Genomic DNA, 25,058 nt, shown 5'->3' with positions numbered 1-25,058 from the left:
GGTAAAACAAGACAATTAGTTGCAGCCCAGTAGAAATATTCAGTGAAAATTTAAATTATGTGTCCACTTCGTGGAATTCGTTATATGCGTTCTTTGGTACCCTCCCTTTTCCATTATCTCTATCCATGAGTCATTTAATGATGACACCCCCTCACCATCATATCTTAGCTATGACAGTTTGAAGCAAAATCACTTAAAGAGGAGCTATTCTGTGTCTTCCTAAAAACTGATCTAGAAGTACAAAGCAATTGTGTCCCATTTCTTTTTTCTTTGAATATCTGGATGTGTTTTTTGTTTGTTTCTTTGCTGTTTTTATTTTATTTTGGAAGAGGTGAAAGCTGAACTCTGAGGAAATAATGACTTCTGAATGCTGAGGATAAACCGGATAGTTTATTTCCTATCCTATCTAGAATTGGAAACTGGATAGTTTATTTCCTATCCCTATATAATCTATCCTTCCATAGGAAGATATGCATGTATTTTTGATTAGGACAAACAACCCTTTGGTAGAGAAGTTTCTTCCAGGAGAAAATGATGGATTTAGAATCCTTTTTTTTTTCTACTTTCACATTTCTCACATAGTCCTCTTGTCTTTACTCAGTCCCCACTGTATTTGAGACTTTAATCACCTCCTACCTGGACTGTCACAATAATTCTAATTGATTTCCCTGCCTCAAGCATCTTCTTTCTCTAGTCTAATCAGTCAAAATGATTTTCCTAAAGCAAAGAATGAGCAGCTAGGTGGCATAGTGATTAGGGTGCCAGGTCTGTGGTCAGGAAAATTTATCTTACTGGTCTCAAATCTGGTCTCAAGTCTCTCATTAACTGTGTGACTGAATCCTGAAAGACTCAGTTTCCCCATTTATAAAATAAACTGGAAAAGGAAATAGCAAATCATTCTAGCATCTTTGCCAAGAAAAAAATTAGTTTGGAATATCAAGTTTTTTTACAAACTGTCCCCCTTCCTGCCTTTCTAAACTTCTAACACTTTCCCTACCTAAAAAAGGTCTACAGTTCATCTATACTGACCTTACTCTTCCTCATGCACACTTGAACTCTTGTCTTTATGCCTTTTCATATTTGTATTCTGTAGACAGAATTCTCTTCTCCTTTATGTCTGTCCCTTAGTTTCTCACAAAATTGTTTGCCTGTTTTTTGGGGGGTTTTTTGCCTCTTTTTGAATCCCAGACCCTTAGAATCTAGCACATAGTAAATGCTTCATAAATACAAACTGATGGACTTAATCCAAATTCAAGAAGGCTTAAACCAAAAGGCTAGATAAAGTACCTGGTACCAGGGTTTATACAGAGTATAAAATCCAAAGAGTTGAAGATGAAGTAAGAAACTGATCCTATGAATAGATTCAAACTAGTAAGTCAATACTGAAACAAACAAACAAACAAAAAAAGATATATATATATATAGTGACTATTGGAAGAGAAATAGATGCTTTCTTTGCCTCAATCTCCCCCCCAAAAAAAATTTTTTTTGTCCTTTTTATGATAGCTGCATGAGTGTGGTCATGTGCTACAGTCCATTCTACTACCACTCTTCTTCTGACTCAGATTCATCAGAGAGATTATGGGCTCTGATATTTCCTAACACACCTTCTACTATATGCTAATGGGAGAAATGATTGATTCAAAGAGATTTTAAATATAGAAAGTATCCATCAATATGATATTTAGCTTGGAAAAAGTATAAATTGCATCAGTACAGGGATGTTATCTGAACCATAAATATTCTGTAGAAGAGAAAGAAGTTATGATGAAAGTGACCTTGGGGCAATGGTTGACAGAAAATTAGATATGAGTTTGCAATGTGATATGACAATAAAAAAGGCCAGTGTAATGTAGGAATATGAGACATCACATCATAGAGCAGGGAGGTGATGATCCCTTTCTCAAGATTCTGGTAGCCCTATCCTGGAAAAACCAAACACATTCACACACACACACACATTATTCACTTATATGGGGCCTGATTATATAGCAAGTGAATGACAGTGGTCCTGATGTGAAGAAAGATTTGTTTATTCTGATTAAGAGGTTCAATTTGGATGATAGACATAAAATGAAGTACAGAAGTGATAACTTTATGTAGTGTTCAGTAGATCCTGCATTACAGCTGAACTGTAAGAAAAATGGCAAAGAAAACTGGAGCAGGAGATAAATAAAGGAAAGGACAAAGATAGGTCAACAACAGGGAGAGATGCCTATGGTTCCCTAGACTAAAGTATTGTGTGGAAAAGACAAAGCCATACCCCAACATCAGTGGTGGAGGCAGATGGCCAAAACAGATTGCAACCAAGAGGCATGGAACCAAAGGAGAAAAAAGTATCTTGGGATGCTTGGCTCATATGATTATTTTTCTTAATTTTGTTTAGCTGAAATTTGGAACTATGCTCAAAAAGTTATCAAATTGTGCATACCCTTTGACCCAGCAGTGTTTCTACTGGGCTTATATCCCAAAGAGATTTTAAAGAAGGGAAAGGGACCTGTATGTGCAAGAATGTTTGTGGCTGCCCTTTTTGTAGTGGCCAGGGATTATCCTGCTTGATAGAACCATTTATGATAACTTGTCTTCTTAAATATATTCCTATGTGTTTTATACTTTGAATAGAAACAAAATAAAACACCAATGGGGGCTCATGAGCTGTAGATATAGACCTAAAAGTACCTTGGACATGGAGTGGCTTTCGGATAACCCATGATTGGAAAGGGGACAGACCACATGAGTAAGAAATAGGATGATCCCCAGAGGATTCTTTTTGTACAGTGGAAAGAATATATACTTAAGATATACTTAAAGAAAGATATTCTTAAAGCCCCAGGAGACGATTTTAGCTCAGCCACTTGCTACCAGTATAATTTTAGAAAAGTCTTTTAAATCCCATTGGGCCTGAGTTTCCTCTTCAATAAAATTAAGATGTTCTCAATAAACAACAAGACTCTTCCAGTTCTAGATCTTTGATCCTAATAGAGACCAAATAGTTTTTGAAAACAAATTGCTCCCTGTTGACTTGGTTAAATTAAAACACCAGAAAAATACTTGAACTTTCAATAGCAACTGACATCCAAAAAAAAGCTCAGCATATAGTGTCAGTATATAATTCTTTTCTGTCTCTAGGAAGAAGGCCAAAAATAAGCATTTATTAATGGGTATCCATTTAATAAATGTCTACTATGTGCTAAGCATGACTGTGTTAAGTACTTTGCAGATATCACATTTGAACCTCACAATTCTGAGAGGTACATATTCTTATTATTCCCACTTGTCAGATGAGGAAACTGAGGCAGTCAGAGATTAACTGACTTACCTAGAGTTCATAGGGCTAACAAATATATCTGTGACAGGATTTTAACTCATCTTCCTAATTCCAAGTCCAGCACTCTCCACTGTTCCACTTAGATATCTCATCTACAACCTTCCTTTTATCTGCTCCTCTTCTTTCCCTTTTTTCTTTCCTATAGTTTTTCTATAAATCTTCTTTTCCTAATAGCACAACCTAAGCTAAAATGTGTTTTAAACTTCTTTCTCACTAAAGAGATTTCAACTAATGAGCTGGGGAAAGATCAAGAACCTTCCCACTTTTTCACAAAGCCTGGCTTGGAGGTGTAAACCAAATGTATCCCATTTTATTTCTTCAGTAAACATCCGGTGTAAGAGCCTTACATGTATTCATATGCTGAAATTATAATATGTAAACCTTCTGGAGTCATCTTCATGCCAAAAGACTATGCCAAGTTTGATTTCAAATTATTATTGGCTCTCAACTAAGAAAAGCTTTAAGATAAAATTATTCAGCCTACATCTTGCTATCATTGCTATGCCCATTGACCAATCAGAATAATGGAAAAAAGTATTGTTAGGAGGCAAAGTTAAATGCCATAATTCATCGACTTCATTAATGTGTTCTATGTGTGTATGTGTGTTGGGACTGATGTCAATGTGTGGGAGAAGTGACACAGCTTTAAATCAAGAATTTCCCTCACTGGTTCCTCTTCCTCTTCCTCCAGCCTTAACATAAACATTCCCTAATATTATGTTCTTGGTCATCTTTTCTCTCTTCACCTTCTCATTTATTCAAACACCTACAACTCTTTCTGTGTGTCTTATCCCAGTCTCTGTTTTGGGCTTCCAATTCCCATCTGTGTATTATTTCCCTATGCTCAAGGAAGTTGTTTAAGACCACAGGTTGCAGAGAAGGTACAAAACCTATACTAGTATAAGAAATTTCCTTACCTGGGAGTTTTTGTTTGTTTGTTTCTTTTTTTTCTTTTTTTTTTTTTTTAACCAATGAAATCATAGGTACAGCCCCTTATCCCTATTCCTATATTACACCAGGGTCTAAATGTAGAACAATGCCAAAAAACAATGATTCTGAAGTCAGATGATTTGGTTTCAAATTTTACCTCTGAGATTACCTCTTGTGTGGACAAGGCACTTAATTTCCCCGGATCCCATTTCCATCATCTGTAAAATGAGAAATTTGGACCTGATGGTCCCCAAGCTCTCTTCTATTAGATTCAAGGGAACCCCAAAATTTTGAGGTTCCAGACCAGTATCTCAAAATAATTTGTAGGCTCAGACCTATCTCCAACTTAAGGGGAAAAGTTTATTATAATTGTAACTGATACGCTATTTTTATGGCTTAGAGGTGGAGTTGAGAAGTGGTCTGGTTCTGACTGTGCACAGATGCAGTACCTATAGTTCTTTGGGCAGAATTCACAGGCACTTTCCAGAGGTGTATTTTTAGGCCTGAAATGTACTGGGTCAAGTGGCAGACACCCAGTTTTGTTCTTCACCTATGTAACTTTAAGTACTTCATTATTGTTGCTGATTAGTTTCACTGACCAACAGACTGTTATCTGACAGCCAGCAATATTTGGGGGCTCAGCATCTTAATTATATAGAATAAACTGGGGCAATATAACCTAGGAGAAAAAATATATAATTTCTAACTACATCACTTCCCAAACCAGGTAGCCTTGGGGTTATTGCTATATCCTTCCTAAGGGCTATACCACATTACTTCTACCTCTAACTCTATGATACTGTGTCTAAATCCAAATTCATTTTTCCTCCAAAACCTGATCTTCTTTCTAATGACCTTGTTTTTAACAGAATCATCATCCTTCAAGTTACCTATTCTCTGCATCATCTTTTAGTTTTTCCTCTTCCTCTTCCCCTCCCCAAGATTTAATTAGTTGCCAATTCTGACAATTCTCCCTATAATATCTCTCACCTCTATCACCTTCATTCATTCATTTTCCCTGCTACCATACTAGTACAGATTCTCATTATCTCTCACCTGGACTACTGCAATAGCTCTTTAATTCATCTTCCTGCCTCCCTCTTTTTTATTACAATTCATTCTATGCAAGGCTGCCAAATTTATCTTTTTACTTCACACAACTAATCATTTCACTCTAGTGCTTAAAAAACCTTCAATGGCTCCCCACTGCCTACTGAATCAAGTCCAAACTTCTCTGTCTGACATTTAAACTGTGTATAGTCTAACTCCAGTCTACCTTATCAAGCTTTATTTTATACTTCCTTTCATATACTATACACTTCAACTTAAGTAAATTATTTCTCATTCCCTGAATATGCTCTGTGCTTTGACTACTCTGCAGATGTTCAGACATTTTTTGTCTGAAAAGGTTCTCTACCTACCCAAACCCCATCTTCTGAAATCCTAAAAATTCTTAAAGGCATAGCAAAATGGTAGCTCTTCCATTAAAAACTTGATAAGGTTTAGAATTGGGGGAAATTAGGTTTAATTGAGGTCTAGTGGCAGGTTCGGGGTATAGGGAGTCAAATAGAGCTCCCCTGCAACCCCTTTGGATTCAGTGCAAGGATACAGAGTTAAATGAGGTCTAGTAGTGGCACAAGAGTCCCTTGAAGGAATTTACAGACCCGAAAATCTAGATTGATAAAAGGGGTTTATTATGGGGTTTGGAAGTAGAGTCTATTTAATAAAGTTGAAGGTAGAGATAAAAGGGCACCAGAACCAGGGTTCCAGTGGGCAGAGATCCTGGGCATGCCAGGCATAAGGCTGCCATGTACCTCTGCAAAGAGAGGACTCCAACTTGGCTCTTTTATAATGACAAAGGGGGCTGTGAGTACAGTCCCAGGTTGGCTCCTGGCTGGATTTCAGCCAGGATTGGAATTTGAATTGAATTCAATGGGTTTCAGGACTGAGCCAGATAACAAAGATGAAACTGTGCTTAGGGTGGAGTCCCCTCCCTGAGGCAGAGTCCAAGAAGATTTTCTCCTGTAAGGATTTTTCTGAGTTTTGGAGTTTCCTTGTCAAACTCTGATCCCTAGGATGAGAGTGATCTCTCCTCCTTTTTAATTCATAGCACCTTGCTGTGCTTAACTTATGGATTTGTACTATTTTAGCTTGAATTATAAGTTGTTTTGTAAGTCTCATTCATACTAGATTTTTCAGATCCTTGAGGACATGAACTAAGTCTCATTTTTTCAATTTCCGTCAATACTTAACATAGTGTTTTGCATGTGGTAAAGATATATTAATGGACAGATGGATGGAGAGATGGATAAATGGATAATCTTAAGATGAGAGAAAATATTATAAATACTTATAAAATATTTATAAAAATGTTCCCAAGTGAGTGGAGTATCTGAAACCCAGATACTTTTCCAGCTGTATGTATTTTTAAAATGTGCCTTCTGAAACACAGGCTTGGAGAAGTTGGGAGAAAACTGACCAGCAAGAGGCAGTATGCTAAAATGAAAAGAATTCTATATCTGTGTTGGAGTAAGTGTACCTGTATTTGAGTGCCTAGTCTGCTATTTACGCTATGAACTTAAAGAAAGTCATTTAACCTCTGGAAAAAAAAAAAAAGTTTTCTTACCTGAAAAAGAAGGGGATTAAACTAGTTGGCTTCCCAAGTTCCTTCCAACTCATTATAACATTCATATTTTGCAGCTAGACTGGAAATGTGAAGCAAAGAGCAGAGCAAGACAGCACCTTAGAAACTAGCCTTCATAGAACTTTTGAAATCAACACTGTACTTGCCAAAAACAAAAACAAAAACAAAAAACCTACAGAGTGTTCTCAGATAACAGATTTATGTCTTTTTTTTTTTTCATTTTCCTTTCTCTCTCTCTCTCTGAGCAACAGGAACTTGGCATAAAATATGTTTTGCATTATTGTAGTATTTACATCAGATAGGACACATAATGATGTGATCCTGAGGAGGATACAAAGTCAAACAAACAGTTTTATCCTGAATGATCAGGGAGGGGAAAAAACATACAAATGACCCAGCTTGCAAATTTTCCCCCCTAAGGCTTTAGCATTGTCTCTGAGGATGTGGCATATTTATCCAGTAGTCATTTGAAAATAAAATAACTTCTTAAAACACATAGGCTAAGCCCAGAAAGAATTCTTATTAGTAACTTAGATTCCCAAATGGTTGCGGACTTGGTAAACTATAAATGATAATACATTTTGAATGGAATTTGCCTTGGCTGCAGAACATTAAATACAAAGGCAGGGTCAGCCAGCCTTGATCTTTTTAAAAATAGACCCTTTAAAGATCTACTTGTAGGTTAGACTTTAATAAGGCAGAGATTGAAGACATGCAAATCTTGCTACAGCAATTTAAAAAGTGAAGGATAATGTCTAAAATGGGATATTATTGAATGTACTCAGTTGGGATTCCTTTTCCCCACTAATACCTTCGAGTTCTTTACTCAATCATAAAAAATGCACTTTCTGAAATGAGAAAATGCACCTCTCTCTCTTTCCTTTACAGAAGTAAGGGGCTCTTGATTTGGAACACTACATGTAATGATAGACTTAGTTAATATGTTGTTTAGCTTTGATGATTTGTGGGGGGGGGTTTTCTCTTTGTTTTTTCTGACCTTTATTTCAAAGGCTGGATAGCAAAAGAGGATAATAAACATGATTACCATTTAGACTAGAAGCTTCTTGAAAGCAGAGAGAGTTTCATTTTATTTTTGGTATGCTCAATTCCTAGATGCACAGTAGGTACTCAATAAGTGTATGTTAATTGATTGATGTTTAATTCAAAAAAAATTCTTTTAAAAATGTAAAATGTATGGCCTGTGTGCATTTTCACTTTGGAGATGTAAAGGTATCAAAGTGAACTGTGTAAGAGGTGGATGTTACCATACTGTCTAACTCAGAAGATCCATGTTAAAAAACATTGTAAAACGACACAGTGAATGTTTTCTTCTCTTGAGCAATCTTGCTGCTACAAAGCATTTCCCAGACATACTCATTAATCCTCTCCACTGGCTTGTTATCTGTCCTTTGCTTGTCTGAGTATAACTAATGATTTCATCTGGCTTTTCAGCAGAGGGTTCAGTGAAGTCTCCTGCTATTAATATTGCATCATTGCCAAGTGTCCACTTCTCGGTGAAGCAGTGGAGGATGGAACACTGAGCTAAGAGTCGAGGCATTCCAGAATGTACTCACATTTACTGACCCTATAGCCATCACTTAACTCTTCTGGTCCTCAACTTCCCCATCCTTAAGAAATTGAAATAACAGTCCATTCCTTGCACTTCATAGATCATAGAACTATAGTAAGGACATTAAGGAAGGTAACTTAAGCAAACACTCTTAAGTCTAAAACCCTGGATAAATAGCAGGCATTTTATACCAAAAAAAAAAAAAAAAAAAAAAAGTAGAATCAGCTTGTGCCACTTCATTTTCTTTTTTTTCTCACTTACTGGCAGAAAACTCGAGAATACTTGTGTGATCTCCAAGACTTGATGCTTGTCAATAAGAAAATGGTTAATACTGGTTAAAAGAAGCTAATGTTTAACCGGAGAATTCTGAATGATACCAGTCCATCTGTCAGCAAGCCTTTAAGTGTCAGGTGCTATGGTAAATTCTCGCCACAAAGAAAGACTGCTGATTCTATAGGATTCCTATGAGAAGATGATGAATCTTAGGGTTAGGTACTTAATGATTCATTTGTTACCTTCAGTGCTTGTTTTTTCTATTTTTAATTTGAGTTGTCGATTTGCATTTTGAGGATATGCAGAATTTATACAGCCATAGTTTGCCAAAGTGAAAACTTCCTGACATTCAGCATGTTAATAGACATTTCAATAAGTCAATTCAACTAAGCAAACATTAATATAATATGTTAATATAACAATTTACATGTATGTAGTCCATTAAGATTTGCAAAGTGCTTTCCTGCCAGTAACTTTGTTTTAGATGAGATGCAGTGTGGAGGGCCAGTTTAAGGACAAAAAGACTGTGGGATCTTGGGCAAGTTTTTAAGCCCTCTCTGGCTTAAGCTTCTTGTTGCTAGTTGTTTTTCAATCATATCTAATTCTTAATGACCCTTTTTAGGGTTTCCTTGGCAAAGATTCTGTAGTAGTTTGCCATGTCCTTCTTTAGCTTATTTTACAAAATCTACTCCCTCATAGATTTAGATTTAGTTTAAGGCTTTACAAAGAAATTTATTCAAAAATTCAAGGATGATCCAGATCAAGGGTATTGAGTGAGATTTGAACCCAAGATTTCCTAACTTCAGATCCAATGTCCTTGCCACCATACCTCCTCATTGCTTCTTGATGGCATGCCTTTGAGGGAAACTCTGCAGCTCTATAGTTAGTTATTTCTCAAATAAATTTGTGCAAATGCAATAAATATATTCCTCAGAATGCACTATGTTTTGTTCAATGTAGAGAGTAACACACTACTAAGGAGCCCTCAATTTTTTAAGAGGCAAAGCACAGGTGTAGAGTGAAAAATTACTGGTTTAGAGAACATAGTTTCAAATCCAAAATGAGGACATTATCCTTTAAGTTCAATTATTGAAATGAAGCATGTAGCACTTTATTTTTTTCAGGCAGATAATTATCAAGCCTACCTATAATTTAAACATCACCATTCATTATCAATTAATTTAAGCCAAAAAAGGAGTATTATTCAATATATTTTCAATGTCATTCATATAAATTGAATAAAATTCATCATCATTATCATCATCATCATCTGTATATTTCCAATGAAATTATTATTATTGCTGTTGTTAAATGTGTGATTACGTTTCACCTATACAGCATAAGATTGGACTTCGTATGTTCTCCATAGATAGTTGCATTTTCTTGAGTTTTCCATCCTAATAAAGTTTATGTCAGGAAGAAATGCCACTCACTCCTAACAGGATGAATTTTCTTCCTTAATGAGCAATGATAGTGATTCAAAAGAAAAAATGAAATATTTTAGCCAGAACTTTCATGACTCTCTCATGTTGAAATTCTTCAGTGTCTTTTTCCATCCTCCTATCATCTCAGCATTCACTTCTTTGTCTTCCTGAATTTGCCTTAAATACTAGATATCTTGAAGAAAAAATTTTACACTAAAACAGAATTAGCTGGGATCCCAAAAAAATGGAATGCAAAAGAGTAAAGAAATGGCCATATCAACTTATATTGAGGAGGAAGTGGTGGTCTCTGGAGCTGTGGTACTAGGAATTAGTTATGAGTTTTAGACCACAACTGGTCAAGGCCTCTGTGCATGGTTGATTGTGTACAGAAACTGTGTTTCTCATTGTTAGTAAAGCAATTACATTTCCCTCATCTGGATTTCATTTTCTTCATCTGAACCCAATTAACCAGTGAGTGTTTATTGAGTACCTTTTTGTGAGTATTTCACAATTCTGGGCACTGTAGGGAACAAAAACACATAAGACACAATCTCTGATCTCTCTGGCAATATTTGGGGAAAAGTAACATATGAGCTAATTTATAGTGTAAGATGATATCACTTCAGCCAAATGAATGGCACAGATCCTCAGTTCTAAAAGAGTTCAAAAAAGGAAATAGTCCCCATCAGCTGGGATGGTCATTCACCTAGAAGTTGTTTAATAAATGATGATTGATTCATTGATTGATTGAGCAAAGAAGTTTTTGCTATAGAAGGTAAATGTAAGCCTTCCCTTTGCTTGTTGTTTGGGTTTGATGGCTCAGATTGAGTATAAATAGCAATTATTTCTATTCTAGTCAGAAACTCTGAGGTTTTTCCCTTCCCAGATGGATTCTTTTCTGAAGGCCAACTTGGCCATCTTTTGCTTTAATTCTTACCTAGTCTTTAATTACTAATGGGTATTACCCCAGACAAATTGAGATTAGGGAAAGGCCTTACCTTTAAAAAAAAAAAAAAAGTCCAGATTATCCCACTGCATCCTAGGCAGATCTTGACCTATCTCTTGCCACTGAACTCAGTGACTCTAAAGGAAAGAGTGAGGCTAATGATTCTGCATAATAATTCTGTATAGCTCTGTCTCACTTAAATCCAATTCACTTGCATGTTAACATCACTCTCCTGATATTGTTGGTCCTTTCTCTTTAAAAATAAATGATGGGCAGCACCAACTAAATGGAAGCCCCTTGAGGATGAGAACAATTTTATCATTTTGTTATTATAGCTTTACCACCTTACTATGTGTGTTGTTGAGAAAGGCTTTGAGTTGGGCCTTAAAGAGTGGGATTCAAAGAGGTAGAAAGGAAATCAAGGGCAATTTGAGGGAAGAATACATTAAGTGAGGACAGTATCATAGAAACATGCATTTAGAACTAAAAAGAAGTTTAGAAGTCACTTAATCCCACCCCTGCATTTTGCAGATAAGGACACTGGGACCAAGAGATGTCAAAAGTGTAACTAGACCAGTCTGAGTGGAGCATAGGGTTTGTGTAGAGTAGTTGGAGGTTATGCTGTAAAGCTATGAAGGGAGGAACATGGTGAAAGACTTTGAATGTCAAACAAAGTAATTTGAACTGTCTCCCTTTGCAGAGGAGAATCAGTGAGGGTTTTGAACAAGCATGGACATGACAAATGGGTTTTAGAAAGATGAATTTGTTTAGGGAGTTTTAAAAGACATGTTAGTTTATTGTTTTTTACATCCTTGACAAAAGGTATGCTTTAATCTTGATCCTACATTATAGGATATTAGATTTAGAGGTAGAAGAGACAAAAAAAATCCATTCCCCTTATTTTGCAAATAAGAGGGTAAATGAGTTGCCTCTGGAATCATATAATTACTGTTAGAGGAAGAATTTAAATACAGTTCTTCCTAGCTCTAAATTCAGTTACCTAACACATAACTCTTTCTCTACTCAAAGTTTTATCCGTAAAAATGAGACAAGGCATTGAATGTGGAAATTACTAAAGACACAAGTGTGGGTTTCTGAGAAAGAACTTTTAGAAGTATATAAGAGAAAACATATGTAACTTTTGCCTTTTTCATATATTTTAAAGAACCTTCCATAGTTCTGTGTGCCTTTTTAACTAATGATAACACACTGCTAGAGCCAGTATACACAATGATTAGAGGTAGGCTTCTTTCTACTGAACATCAGTTAGAGCTTTTAGGACATGCGGTTTTCCTTCTAGTCTCTTTTCCTTGATGGAAACAACTTCAAATTTGCTTTTTCATAATTCTGATAGCTCTTATTCCATTTCATTTCATTTCATTTTCTTGTTCAACTATGAACCTTTGAGTTACAAGAATCCTTAGAAACTGCCTCCTTGAAATTAAAATTACTAAAAATTAAGTTAAAGGATATGACTAAAATATGTAATACCTGCCTCCAGTGACTGGATCATAATATTCTCAGGTGGGGTTGCATTTTTCTGGGCAGAATAGATTATATTCTACCTCCTAAAAGTACCATAATCTGAGACATTGTAACACTGTCCTAATCCAGTGTTGTCAAACCTTCAGGGCATAGGTCACATTCAGCCCTCAACACTTCCAAGTATTTTCCAAACTAGATTAAACTATAATTGGGAAATATTTAGTGAAATAAAATAAAAATACAATATAAATAATATTATTTTAAAACAAAGTGGTTATGTACAGTTTAGTCATCTTCATTTCTTCTTGAGTTTGACACTGAATAACAGCCCTATACAGAACCATAACTACAATGGTGCAAATGGAGCTTTGTCCCAATGGAACCTAAATGTGAAGGAAACTAATAGCACTTATAATCCTTCAACAGATAGAAACAATATATTGTGCCTATTTAAGAAGAATAACCAGTTGATATAGGAAATTGTTGAGATATAGGCTATCAAAATAGATAGAGAACTTACTTTGGTGTCAGAAAGTCCTGAATTCAACACAACCTCTGACACATTCTGGTTATGATCCTAGGTAAAGCTCTTAACTTCTCATATGCCTTGGACAGCTCCATTAGGTTTTAAGGTATTATAGATATTGCTTTGGTAAGGTACATTTCCTTCTCAAGAATTCCTTATTTTAATATTAGAAATAGCTAGGCTGAGCCAAAAGGAAGTTACTCGATAATATGCTACCCTTCTTCCACTTCCCTTAAATGAACTCCTCCTTGTACTGCTTTCTCCCATATTGGTGACCTCCTCAGATTTGACCTTGTGATATCTTGCAATCTATACTCATAGGGACAATTTCCCAAGGAAATTCATCCATAGCATTATGTTTCCCAAAGTTTCAAGTTTTAGTTCTTGTCCTCTGTTCAATACCCACCTCTCCACACTTCTGTCTTAAAAAATTAATGTGGAGAACCAAAATGGTAGAATAGAGAAAGAACTTAGCTGAGTTGTCTGAACATCCCCCTTCTAACAACTTTAAAATTACACCTGAAATTGAATTTTGAGGTTGCAGAGCCAACAAAAGGTCAGTGAGACATTCTTACAGCCCAAAACTTAGGAGGCTGGCCCAGAGCCCATGTAGATGAACACCACTGATAGAACTAGAAGGTAGAGATAAAAGTAGCAGAAACAGCCTCAAGAACTCTCATATCAGGGATGGTAAAGGGCCTGGCAACTGGTGAGAAAGAGAATTCAAGGGACCTCTATGCTAATACCAAATGCAGAATCAGACAATGTTTGCCAATTCCATTGTCTATACTCACTTTTAGGTCATTGCTTAAGGGCAAATAGGAATACATTTGATGAAGAGGGAATGGGAGTCCTTCTGGGAATCATTGCCTTGGATCACAAGGAATCAGGGACCTCAAGGAAGAGTATCCATGTAATCCCAAGGGATTGGGTAAGGAATATCAGGAGATATAATCAGAATATCAGGAGAACAGTGACCATACCTCTCCTCAGATCATACCACCTGAAAGCACCAAAAGCTTCCAAACCCTAGAACTAACTTTGAAAATGGTAGTACAAAAAAGAACAAAACAAAACAAAACAAAACCAAAAAAACAAAAACCTAAAACCTAAGAATATGTTCTTCCCACACACAGCCACCAAAAACAGAGCCCAACTTTAATATAAAATTCAAAATCAAGAAATAGGATGGGTAAATAAACAAATCACCAAAAAGGGAAAAAAAGAACCTGAAAAATTAAGACATAAAATCAAAAGACAAGAAAGTAAAAAAGTTATGAGTAAAGCCTCAAAGAAAAATGTGAATTGGATATAAGTTCAACAAGAATTCCTGAAAGAGCCAACAATCTATTTTCAAAATCATAAGTTGTAGAGAAAAATTAAGGAAATGAGAGCAAAGTAAGAAAATTATGAAAAGATGATTGGCAGTTTGATGATAAAAGAGGTACAAAAAATACTGAAGAAAATAACACTTTAAAAATAGACTTAGTTGGCCTCATACACAGAGCACTTCCTAGCTGTGTGACCCTGGGAAAGTCACTTAACCCCAATTGCCTCAGGAAAAAAAAATAGAGTTGGCCAAATGGGGGAAAGAAGTATAAAAAAATCACTGAAGAAGCTAATTTCTTAAAAATTATAATTGAGCATATAAAAACTGACTCTATGAGACTTCATGTCAAAAGAATGGGGGAAAAAAAAGAAGAAAATGGGAAATAGGAGAGATAATTTAAAAATTAATAGACTACTTGAAAATCATGATTAAAGAAAAATTCTAGCCATCATTTCAAAAGTTAATGTGAGGGTACCTGTTGTGGTTTCTATTCCAGAATCATTTTGTGGAATTTACTGTAGGCTCCAGAATTGCTGATTATGGTTCTAGTCTTTTTTCTGGGTCAGAGGGAACATATATAGATAAATATTGAGAGAAAAAGTAAACAAAATACACTTTTTTCAGTGAGCAGTGAAAAAATAACAAAATTAAATTTTGTACATTCTTTATGATAGTGGAATTTTCTACTATTAGAAATCACCAATTTCAGCCATAAATGTGGATTTGGATCCCAATTCTTCCATCATGTGGTAATATTCTATTAAAAAATATATGATTCTGTCTTTTTATGGTACAAAGAATTTTCCTTGGGTTTGTGATTCTGTCATTAAGACATCTGCTCTTCTATGGTTTAAGCCTAAAATTATAAAACTTTTTGACTCTTAAGCTAAGCACCCACTTCTCAGTGACTGAATTCTGAGGTTGTAAACATCTGTGATTTGTTGGACTCTAGTAACCAGAGAAGTTGATGTAGATTTGTATAGACACAGGTATGCTTTTTATATACTAGTTTTTGCTGTTCAAGGTTTATAGGCATATAAACAGTTATGAGCAACATTGTAATTTATGTCCATCTGAAGAAGTGTATCAAATAAATGAGTCTCTTTAACAGGTAGCAAGTGTATTTTTAATGGAACATTTTGCATACCCCATAGGCATTTAGTTGTTTAAAAAACTATAGGCAAAAAGATAATGAGGGAAGGATACTGTGAACAATCTACTTGAAGCATGGAGGCTGACAGCCAAGTATGCTGTTTTGACTTCATCTTGGTTGGCACAATTTACAGAACAAAAATGAAAACATGCTAAGTGCCTAATAATCATGTTTGCTGAGCCTAGTTTCCTGGAGATTTCTTGGAACAGCGATCAGAAGGTTATGCAAACGGTTCTATTTTGCCTCCTAATTCACTGTCATGAATATTAGGGAAAGATGATTCTATGTTAGCAAGTCAAATAAGTTGACAATGTTTACAAGCCTGAATTGCTGGTCACACATGGATCGTTTATCTATTTATATCATTCATTCATTCAACTAAATTTATAGGAATTTTTTTGAAAAAAAATTTCTTTAATGAAATAACAAGGGTATTCCACTCAGAAATTGGTTAAAAGCATCATCCGTAAAGGTCATAAGATCATAGCAGTAGTTAGTCAGTTAGAAAACATTATTGTATACCAAGCACTATGCTAAGTGATGGGGATACAAAGAAAGATAAAGGATTATTCTTCATTTGATACTTGAGGAGACTGAGGTAGGTCAGTCAAGTGACTTGCCAAAAGTTGTACATTTAATAAAGTATCTGAACTCACATCCTTTCACTTTGTGGCTGTTAATCTGTAACTATGTAGCATAAAGATAAATGGGTTTGGGAAATGATTTTAGGAGGGAATCTTTGACTCAAAGCCCCAGGCTGTGTGGGGAAGGCAAAAAAGAGGTTCTTAGATGACAAGTACAGATCTTAAGAATGAAAATTATTTGACTTGTACTTGGTATTGATTAGCAACCAGATTGATCATTTGAAGTCCATACACATTTCTGACAAGAGCTGTAACAAAGATTGACTTTGGAGATCCAAGATTTTGGGGGCAGAAACTACAAGTAATTAATGTTTGTATGTTTTTCAACAATTCTACATGAAAACCAGGAAAAATACTCTGAAAAATAGATAAATAAAAGGATCCTAGATTTTGAAACAGAAGAAACTTCATTTAGACCAAGAACTTTATTTTACAGAAAAGTTGAAACTTTTCTGTAGATGAAGAGGTGAAAGGTGCAGAGGTTAAAGGACTTGACCAACATTGCATAGAATTAATGACAGATTAATTGGATTTGAACTTGTTTTTTTGACTTCCTAATTTCCATGCTCTTTCCACTGTTATCACAGATGTTATACAAATAATAAAGATAGATATAGATGTACATGTACATGTATACATCTTTAACAAGTATCAAGTGTATTTTTAATGGAACATTTTGCATACCCCATAGGTATTTAGTTGTTTAAAAAACTATAGGCAAAAAGATAATAGATAAATATAAATATGTAAATGTATATTACATATATTTTTAAATGGGTGATGAGGTGGCTCAGTGGATGAAATGTTGGACTTAGAACTAGGAAGATTCATCTTCATGAGTTTAAATCTGCCTCTAGGCATTTACTAGTTATATGATCCTGAGCAAGTCACTTAACTCTTTTTGCCTTCATTTCCTCATCTGTATAATGACCTGAAGAAGGAAATGACAAACCATTGTAGTATATTTGCCCCCCCCCAAAAAAAAAAAACCCAGATGGCATCACCAAGAATATGACAACTGAAAACACCTGAACAATAGCATAAATTTAAATACAAATATATAAATATATATGTAACAAAAGAATATATGTAAAATAAGAAATTTATTCACAGATATGTATGTATCTATGTATGTAATATATATTTTTATTTCCTTTTGTGTATATCAAGAAAAATAAGCATTAATAAATATTTATAACATTCTCAATATGAATACACTCTGTGACAAAAATATTAAACCAGCCTGTACTTTAGCAGTGCATAAACAATTAAGCTTAACATCAAAACACAAGGTTCTAGGAAATTCAAAATGGTTTCTAGTTCTTACATCAGTTTTCATGCTTTGATTTAGTATGTATAATTTTTAGTGGTGTTATATGACTGTAAAACTAGCCACATATATACTTCAGGGCTTTGATTAGTTTTTGTTACAATCATAAAGTTTTTTTACATGTCTTTTTATTGTTATTATTGTTTCCTTCTGCATTGTGAGTTTGCTCGTGAGTTTGCTTAAAGAAAACAGCCAAGACATCGAATGAATCCCTTAAAAACAAATTCTGTTGGAAGCTATAAAAACTCTATGCTACATGAATTAGATTCAAGAGATAAACGTGGCTGGTCTTGAAGAATGAATAAAACCAGCAGCTTTGGTTACCACATCATTCACTTTTTGTTTCTCTGATTTTATTCCAGAACCGAATGGAAGAAAGCAAAGCACTATTTAGGACAATTATCACATATCCCTGGTTCCAGAACTCTTCTGTTATTCTATTTCTAAACAAGAAAGATCTTCTAGAGGAGAAAATTATGTATTCTCATCTAGTTGACTATTTCCCAGAATATGATGGTAAGTCCCTCTCTCTTTCTCTCTCTATTTTCAAAAGAGGTGGAACTCTAGCTAATAACATTTTTTCCAGGGCAGTAGACGATGCAAGAGCTGGTTTTCCCTGTTATTACATTACAATGCAGCCAGTACTATCCTATCATTGCCTTTGGAAACCTGCACATCATGATGGATAGATTACCCATTAATGTTTTCCCTTTTGGCTATTCTTAATGATGTTAGAAGATTACTCTCTATAATGAAACGGAAATTCTAGAAAAATGAACATTGTTAAGTAATATCTAATCATCTAAAAGGCTAAGAAAGAAGAAAAAATAAATCTAATAGAAAACCGAATTTTGATGAGTCTCCTTAGTGACTTTCATCAACACCATATCATCATAACTCACCAGACGCTTCAAAGCTCATTTATTCATGGCACATAGTATATATACAAAGTGGCACAGTGGATAGAGTGTCAGGCCTGAAGTCAGACTAGGTTCAAATCTGGCCTCAAATACTTACTAGTTGTATGACACTGGGCAAGTCACTTACCCCTCTTTGCTTTAGTTTCCTCATCTATAAAATGAGTTGGAGAAGGAAATTGGCAAATCACTCTAATGTCTCTGCCAAGAAAGCTCCAAAAGGGATCATGAAGAGTTAGACACAACTGAAAAATGACTAAACAACAAATTGTACACAATCTTTGAATGCAAAATACAAACAAAGTAAATATGAAAGAATTTTGGAGAAGGAAAATGGGGAGCAAGGCCAGAAAAAGGCCTATTCTTAAAACACTATATATAGTTATATAAAATCATATAATATATATATGTGTACATATATATATTACTATATAAGTCTGAATTATATTATTTTTAGAATTTTTTGATGCATTATATTATTTGTTAGCTATTCTAAGTGTATTAACCTCATTTCCCCCACTATATTACTGATTACAAAATATTGGAAGATAGACAGTATGTTTGATCCTTCTTATCTCACCTCTTGTTCTCCCATCGACTCTTGCATTGTGAAATACAGTAGTTGTTACTTAAATCACTGGTTATCAATGATAATTTATTCAATCTCTCCCTTTGTGAGCCATTTTTCTGGATGTTGATAAAGTAAGTTAAGTTTCATTGCTTGTGTTGCAAAATAGACATTAAAACACATACACATTATAAAAATATATTGGAGCATATAATAATAATGCAGTGGTCAGAGAAAAAAGATAATAAATACATTTTTATGTTTCACATATTATGTATGTAGCTAGATGGCACAGTGAATAGAGTGCTGAGCCTGGAATCAGGAAGATTCATCTTCCTGAATGCAAAACTGGTCTCAGACATTTACTAGCTGTATGACCCTGGCCAAATCACTTCTTCCTGTTTGCCTCGGTTTTCCCATTGTAAGATGAAATGGAGAAGAAAATGGTAACCAACTTGAGTATCTTTGCTAAGAAGAATTGGGCACAATTGAAACAAATGAATAACAACAAAAGAAAAATATATTATATACACACACACACATACACATATACACACATACACATGATATGAGATGACTTGGCCTCAGAGTCATATTGTTACATTTTTATAATCTCAATTTAAAAAAATAATATTAGTTGGTTTTATAACTATGCATAAATTAATAAGTACCCTTAGATATTTAAATTTTAATCTCTTCACAGACATTAAATCATATTATTTACATTATAACTATATTTTGCTTACCAGAGGATTGTAAATTTAAATATATGAAAAATTATAGAATTTTAGAAGTCACCTTAGAAACTGAGTACATGTTCCTTGTTTTACAATGAAGAAAGTGAGCCTTCAACTAAGATGCATTCATTAATCACTTACTGTGTGCTTGTACTGGTGCTGAGAAACTGAGACCAAGGGAAATAAAAGTGCCCACAAGAGAATCACAACTCTGACTTAGCTTTCTAAGCTTCTAGACACATAGTTTTTTCACTGTAATACACTGGATGTTCCCAGGTATTGAAATAGCTTTTTTCTTAAGTAAGAAATGGGGCTCATATTTCTCATAGGTACACTTTCCTTTATGTTTTGCTGTTCCTGTAAAAGCAAATTCTTCCCTAAGTATAATAGTCTTTCTCTTTATTGCTCTTAATTTACTGCTAGCCTTGAGCCATAAATTCCTGAGAATGTATCTCTAGACAGTAAAAGCTATAGCAAGGAGAAGCTGCTCAGTGGGAGGAAAGGCATTTCTACAGAACAAAAGACCAATTTTTTTAGAAGTTAAACTTCAGAAAAATTGAAATTGTCAACTTGTATCTTTCTGCCTAGAAGGTTCTGAGCTGCATCCCCATCTTTTAGAATTGTGTGCAAATCAATTATAGGGAAGATCTTAGAATACTTTAAAGTGGTCATTCTTCATCCCTACTCACCCCCTTCTCCACTACCAGGATTAGACATCTGCTTCTCCAACACAGGTTGGAAAGTTAGTAACACTGGAGGAAGCAGAACAAAAATGGACAAATCAATTTTGCATAATTTAAACAAATTTCAGAGCAAGCTTTTTCATCTTAACCTAGAGCATCAAATCATTTTGTGTCTTTTTTAGTTATTCCTCTTGTGAAATGTCAGTGAGGCCTGGGAACTACTCTGTTTCTCCATCTCTTCCTAATTCCTTTCATTTGGCTTTTCTCTAATAACTTTCCCCAGCCATTAGTTTCATTAACTCTCCTTGCTTTTCAATTCACCCCCATATGATAGGTGCCATAAAAATAATTTATTGATATTTTTAAATAAAATATGCTACTGTTAACGAACACCTACCTCAACATTCACTCATCCATCCATTCAGCAAATATTTATTAAGATCATAGTAGCTCATGTAGAACTTGATAAATGACTATTAACTTGGTCCCTCAATGCCCACTCAACTCTTTTAAGACTGGAAGTACCATAATGCTTGTGTATTTGCAGTAGTAGTTTTCTCATTGAGGAATTCACTCTGCTGATGAAATCACAAGTATGCTTTATCACCACTACCACTCTTCAAAGAAAATGTGAAAGATAGTATGTCTCTAGGTCCTATAGGAGATAGATGATGAAAGCACTTTTCTTTTCAAAACTGTGATGCCTATGATAATTTCATAAGGGATTTATACACATATATATTCAGAGAATAGTAATTGCAAAAGAGAGACATGATATGCTGTGGGAATTCACAAGCAAATACATACACACCCATCTACTATAAATAAAATGTTTTAGGTTTTTTTTTTAGCGAATCTAAATATTGGTTAGATGGGGAGAACATCATAATTCTTATGAGAGGAACTAAAACCAAGAAAAACCCAAGCCCTTTCCATTGTGTTGTTTTTAATAACAAACATAATAAGTGTGTTAAAATAAGTTAAATTATAAAATTCACACATCTGTGTTTATACAGTTATAAAGTCAAAATTATAGTGAATATCACTTTGATACTTATCTTTAGTAAGTAGAATTATCATTTCTATTGTACATTGTAAACTCACAAATTACCATACTGTCTGCAGGATTTAGGGCATGATTTGATACCTATAATAATTTCATTATAAATTAGATTTCATCAGACACTATGATTTATGCTCATAAATAGGAAGCACATCAAGAAACTTGAAATTGGTTTTTATTCTTAAATCCTGATTCTGTTACTACTTGAAGTTAGAAAATAATTCTTCCCTATAAAACTTGAGTAGCTCATGATTTTTGTAAACAATACTTTAGAACTAGTAAGGTTTTTTTAAACTAATAATATAATAATTAATGGTTATACTTTTTTTTTAATTGTAATAATGTATTTGTGGAAATATGTATAGAGGAATTGCACATGTTTAACATATACTGGATCACTCGCCAACCGAGGGAGGGGGTAAAGGGAAAGAGAGGGAAAAATTAAAATACAGGGTTTTGTAGGAGTGAACATCAAAAATTATCCACAAATATATTTTGAAAATAAAAAGTTTTAATTTAGGGGCAGCAAGGTGGTGCAGTGGATAAAGCATTAGCCCTGAAGTCAGGAGGACCTGAGTTAAAATTTGGCCTCAGATACTTAGCAATTCCTAGCTGTGTTACCCTGGGCAAGCCACTTAAACCCGGTTGCCTGGATGGGGAAAGGGGGAAAGGGAGCTTTAATTTTTAAAATTGCCAAAAACAAACAGACAAATAAAGGGGGGACAAAATTGTAATCATGGATTGTTAAAGGCTTTCAAAATTGTAACTTTTTTTTTTTGTAAGGCAATTAGGCTTAAGTGATTTGCCCAGGGTGCAGACCTAAGTTTGAATCCTGCCCTTGCCATACTGGCCAAGTCACTTATTTTTGTCTGATTTAGTTTTCCCTATGTAAAATGGGGACAATAATGACATCTACCTCTCATGGTTGTTGCCAGAATCAAATAAGAAAATATTTGTAAAGTACCTTACAGATCTTACAATGCTAAATAAATGCTAGCTGCTGCTGCTGCTATTACTACCACCACTACTATTACTGTTATTAATAGACCCATCACTCTCACCTGTTTGCTAGGTAATAAATTTTTTGGTCATGGCAATCCAATGTCATTTAGTGATATTGGCTTTCTTCCTTGTCTGAGTCCATTTCCATTTATTGTTTGGTTATTTCAGTTTTATTTAACTCTTCATAACCCCATTTAGGGTTTTCTTGGCAAAGATATTGAAGGGGTTTGCCAATTCCTTCTCTAGCTCATTTTATATATGAGGAGATTGAGGTAAATAGAGTTAAATGACTTGCTTAGGTTTCATACAGTTAATAAATGTCTTAAGCCAAATTTGAACTAATGAAGATAAGTCTTCTTGACTCCAGACCCTACACTTTATCCACTAGCTGCCCTCAGTGGGACTTCAAGTAAAAATTCTAGGCATAATCAACATGCAATAATTGTACAATTGTTCTCATGAGCCCTACTCCCAAATGCTAGAAAATATTCACAGCTTTGTTTGTATGAAGAACCCTTGACTTAAGAAAGAGTTATAGGCAAGTTGTTGGTAAATCAAAATGTTCCTTTGAAAAAATAAGTAGTCAATAAGCTTCCAGATCAGTTTTTAGAACTTTTACAATTTATTCTTTAATTGAATGTCAGTATTAATAATACTACAATGTGGTGTCATTACACATTAAAACCATAATGAGGAGGCAGGACTTTTAAGGTATAATGTACTCCCAGAATGAAAATGCTCTTTTCAGATTCACCTTGGAAATTCATGCATAATGTATCAACTTAGAAAGGTGCCTAGATCACCAAGTCATTAAATGATTGGATTTGATCACACAGAGCTAGTGTTTGAGGGCTCATCAGGCCTTCTTGCACCCCAAAGCCAGCCCTTTCTTTATTCATTACCTAATACTACATCCTATAAACACTATATTACTATTACTCTCATAATATTCTAACAAATTATTGGGATAATTAATCTTATTTTGATTAATAAATTGAGAACATAAGAAGTTCTTGTGAGGGACAATAAGATGGCCTTCATCACTATCCTGGCAGGGTGACTTACATTCAATTCCAGCCTTTTTCATGTCCTAGTTAGATGATCGTAAAAAGTTACATCATCTCTTAGTTCCCCATGTATCTATCTAAATGGTACAAAATAATTGATACTCTGCCTCAATAAAGGGAGCTTCCATATTGAGAGTTCCTCATAGAGATAAAAAAAAAAAACAACACAAAACACCTAGAGCAAGAAAAGCAAATTGTTATATATTTTTCATAAACTATATGTGTATGTACACACACATAAATTTTATGTATTTGTGTGTATGTGGGTGGAACAGAGCATTCATACATTAGGAGTCCAAGTCCTGAATTATAAGAACAGAATAGAGGAGGAAGGAGGAAGTTTTCATTTCTTCAGTAAAGGTTTTGTCTAGGACAAACAGTCTAAGGGAGTGAAGTGTAACTTTAGGCATTTGGATCTACCCTCCAAGCCTGGGAGCCAGGTGTATCAAAATGATTTTGAATATCCCTTCTAGCTCCATTATTCCATGATTCATTTACATGCCCTGATCAGGAGCTGGCCATCACTTATTCTTACAAACTCCTTTCTATACTTCTGAACCCACAGATAATCTCTATGCTAAAGGCAACAAGGGGCTATGGCAGGGAATTGGAGGTGAAATGGCACTGATTAGAAAAATAGAATTTGCATTCCAAAGTTCTAGCCTGTAAAGACTTTCTTTGATTTTTGATATCAGGAGGTGTGTCCTGACATTAATTTGTTAAGCATATCATATCATTGCTGTGAGTCTATTTACTCATTAATGAATTAATCTACATAATCTTTAAGTTCTTTTCTTGCCCTAAATTCTATTTGTGTACACATTACTGTTTTACCAATTAAAAATCATTAAAAATAAAAATAATAGAATTTAGATCTGAAGGAGATCTTTCAGGTCATCTAGCCCAACTCTTTTACTTTATAGATGAGGAACTGAGGCCCAGGGAGATTAAGTCATTAAGGTTACAAATTAATAAGCAAGCGGGGCCAAAATGTGAACCCTAGTTCTCTAATCCCAAATCCAATCTACTTTCCACTATTGACATAGGTAGCACCTAGCAATTTATTTCTGGGTAACTATGGGTAGAAATTATTTCAAACTACATGATTTCTAAATAAAAATTCATATTCATCATTTAGATCTAAAACTTAGATTTGGTTTACACACTGTCCTTCTGAAAAGAAAGGGGGGGGAGGAATTTTATCCTATCCCTATGCTTATCCATCCTTATAATATTATAAAAACACTTATTAAATGAGATACAATATAGGATATTAGGAAAAGCCTGCCCCCACAGCATTCTGGGCCTGCCATGATGATCTCGGGTGCTGCAAGTGGCCATCCAAAGTTCCCACCAGGATCCCACCAGGAGCCATTATGTTCAGGACTGCTCTGAAAAGACTTCCTGCTGCCTCCCCCAGCAGCATGTCTATGATTAG

General features: G+C 34.7%; 1 protein-coding gene across 2 annotated transcripts in view; it reads left to right on the top strand.

Annotated features, from left to right (window-relative positions):
- Nucleotides 1–25,058, top strand: part of LOC141550000 (guanine nucleotide-binding protein G(q) subunit alpha) — a 396,434-nt gene that overhangs the window by 363,632 nt on the left and 7,744 nt on the right. For both annotated transcript variants that reach the window (XM_074280106.1, XM_074280107.1), the window contains exon 6: nucleotides 17,946–18,099. In XM_074280106.1, coding sequence (XP_074136207.1) covers nucleotides 17,946–18,099 — 154 coding nt within the window. The remainder of the gene's footprint in view (nucleotides 1–17,945; nucleotides 18,100–25,058) is intronic.

The sequence above is a fragment of the Sminthopsis crassicaudata genome, chromosome 1 (assembly GCF_048593235.1).
Source record: "Sminthopsis crassicaudata isolate SCR6 chromosome 1, ASM4859323v1, whole genome shotgun sequence".
NCBI lineage: Eukaryota > Metazoa > Chordata > Mammalia > Dasyuromorphia > Dasyuridae > Sminthopsis > Sminthopsis crassicaudata.
The sequence above is the reverse complement of the archived record's forward strand: the minus strand, read 5'-3'. Positions and strand labels throughout refer to the sequence as shown.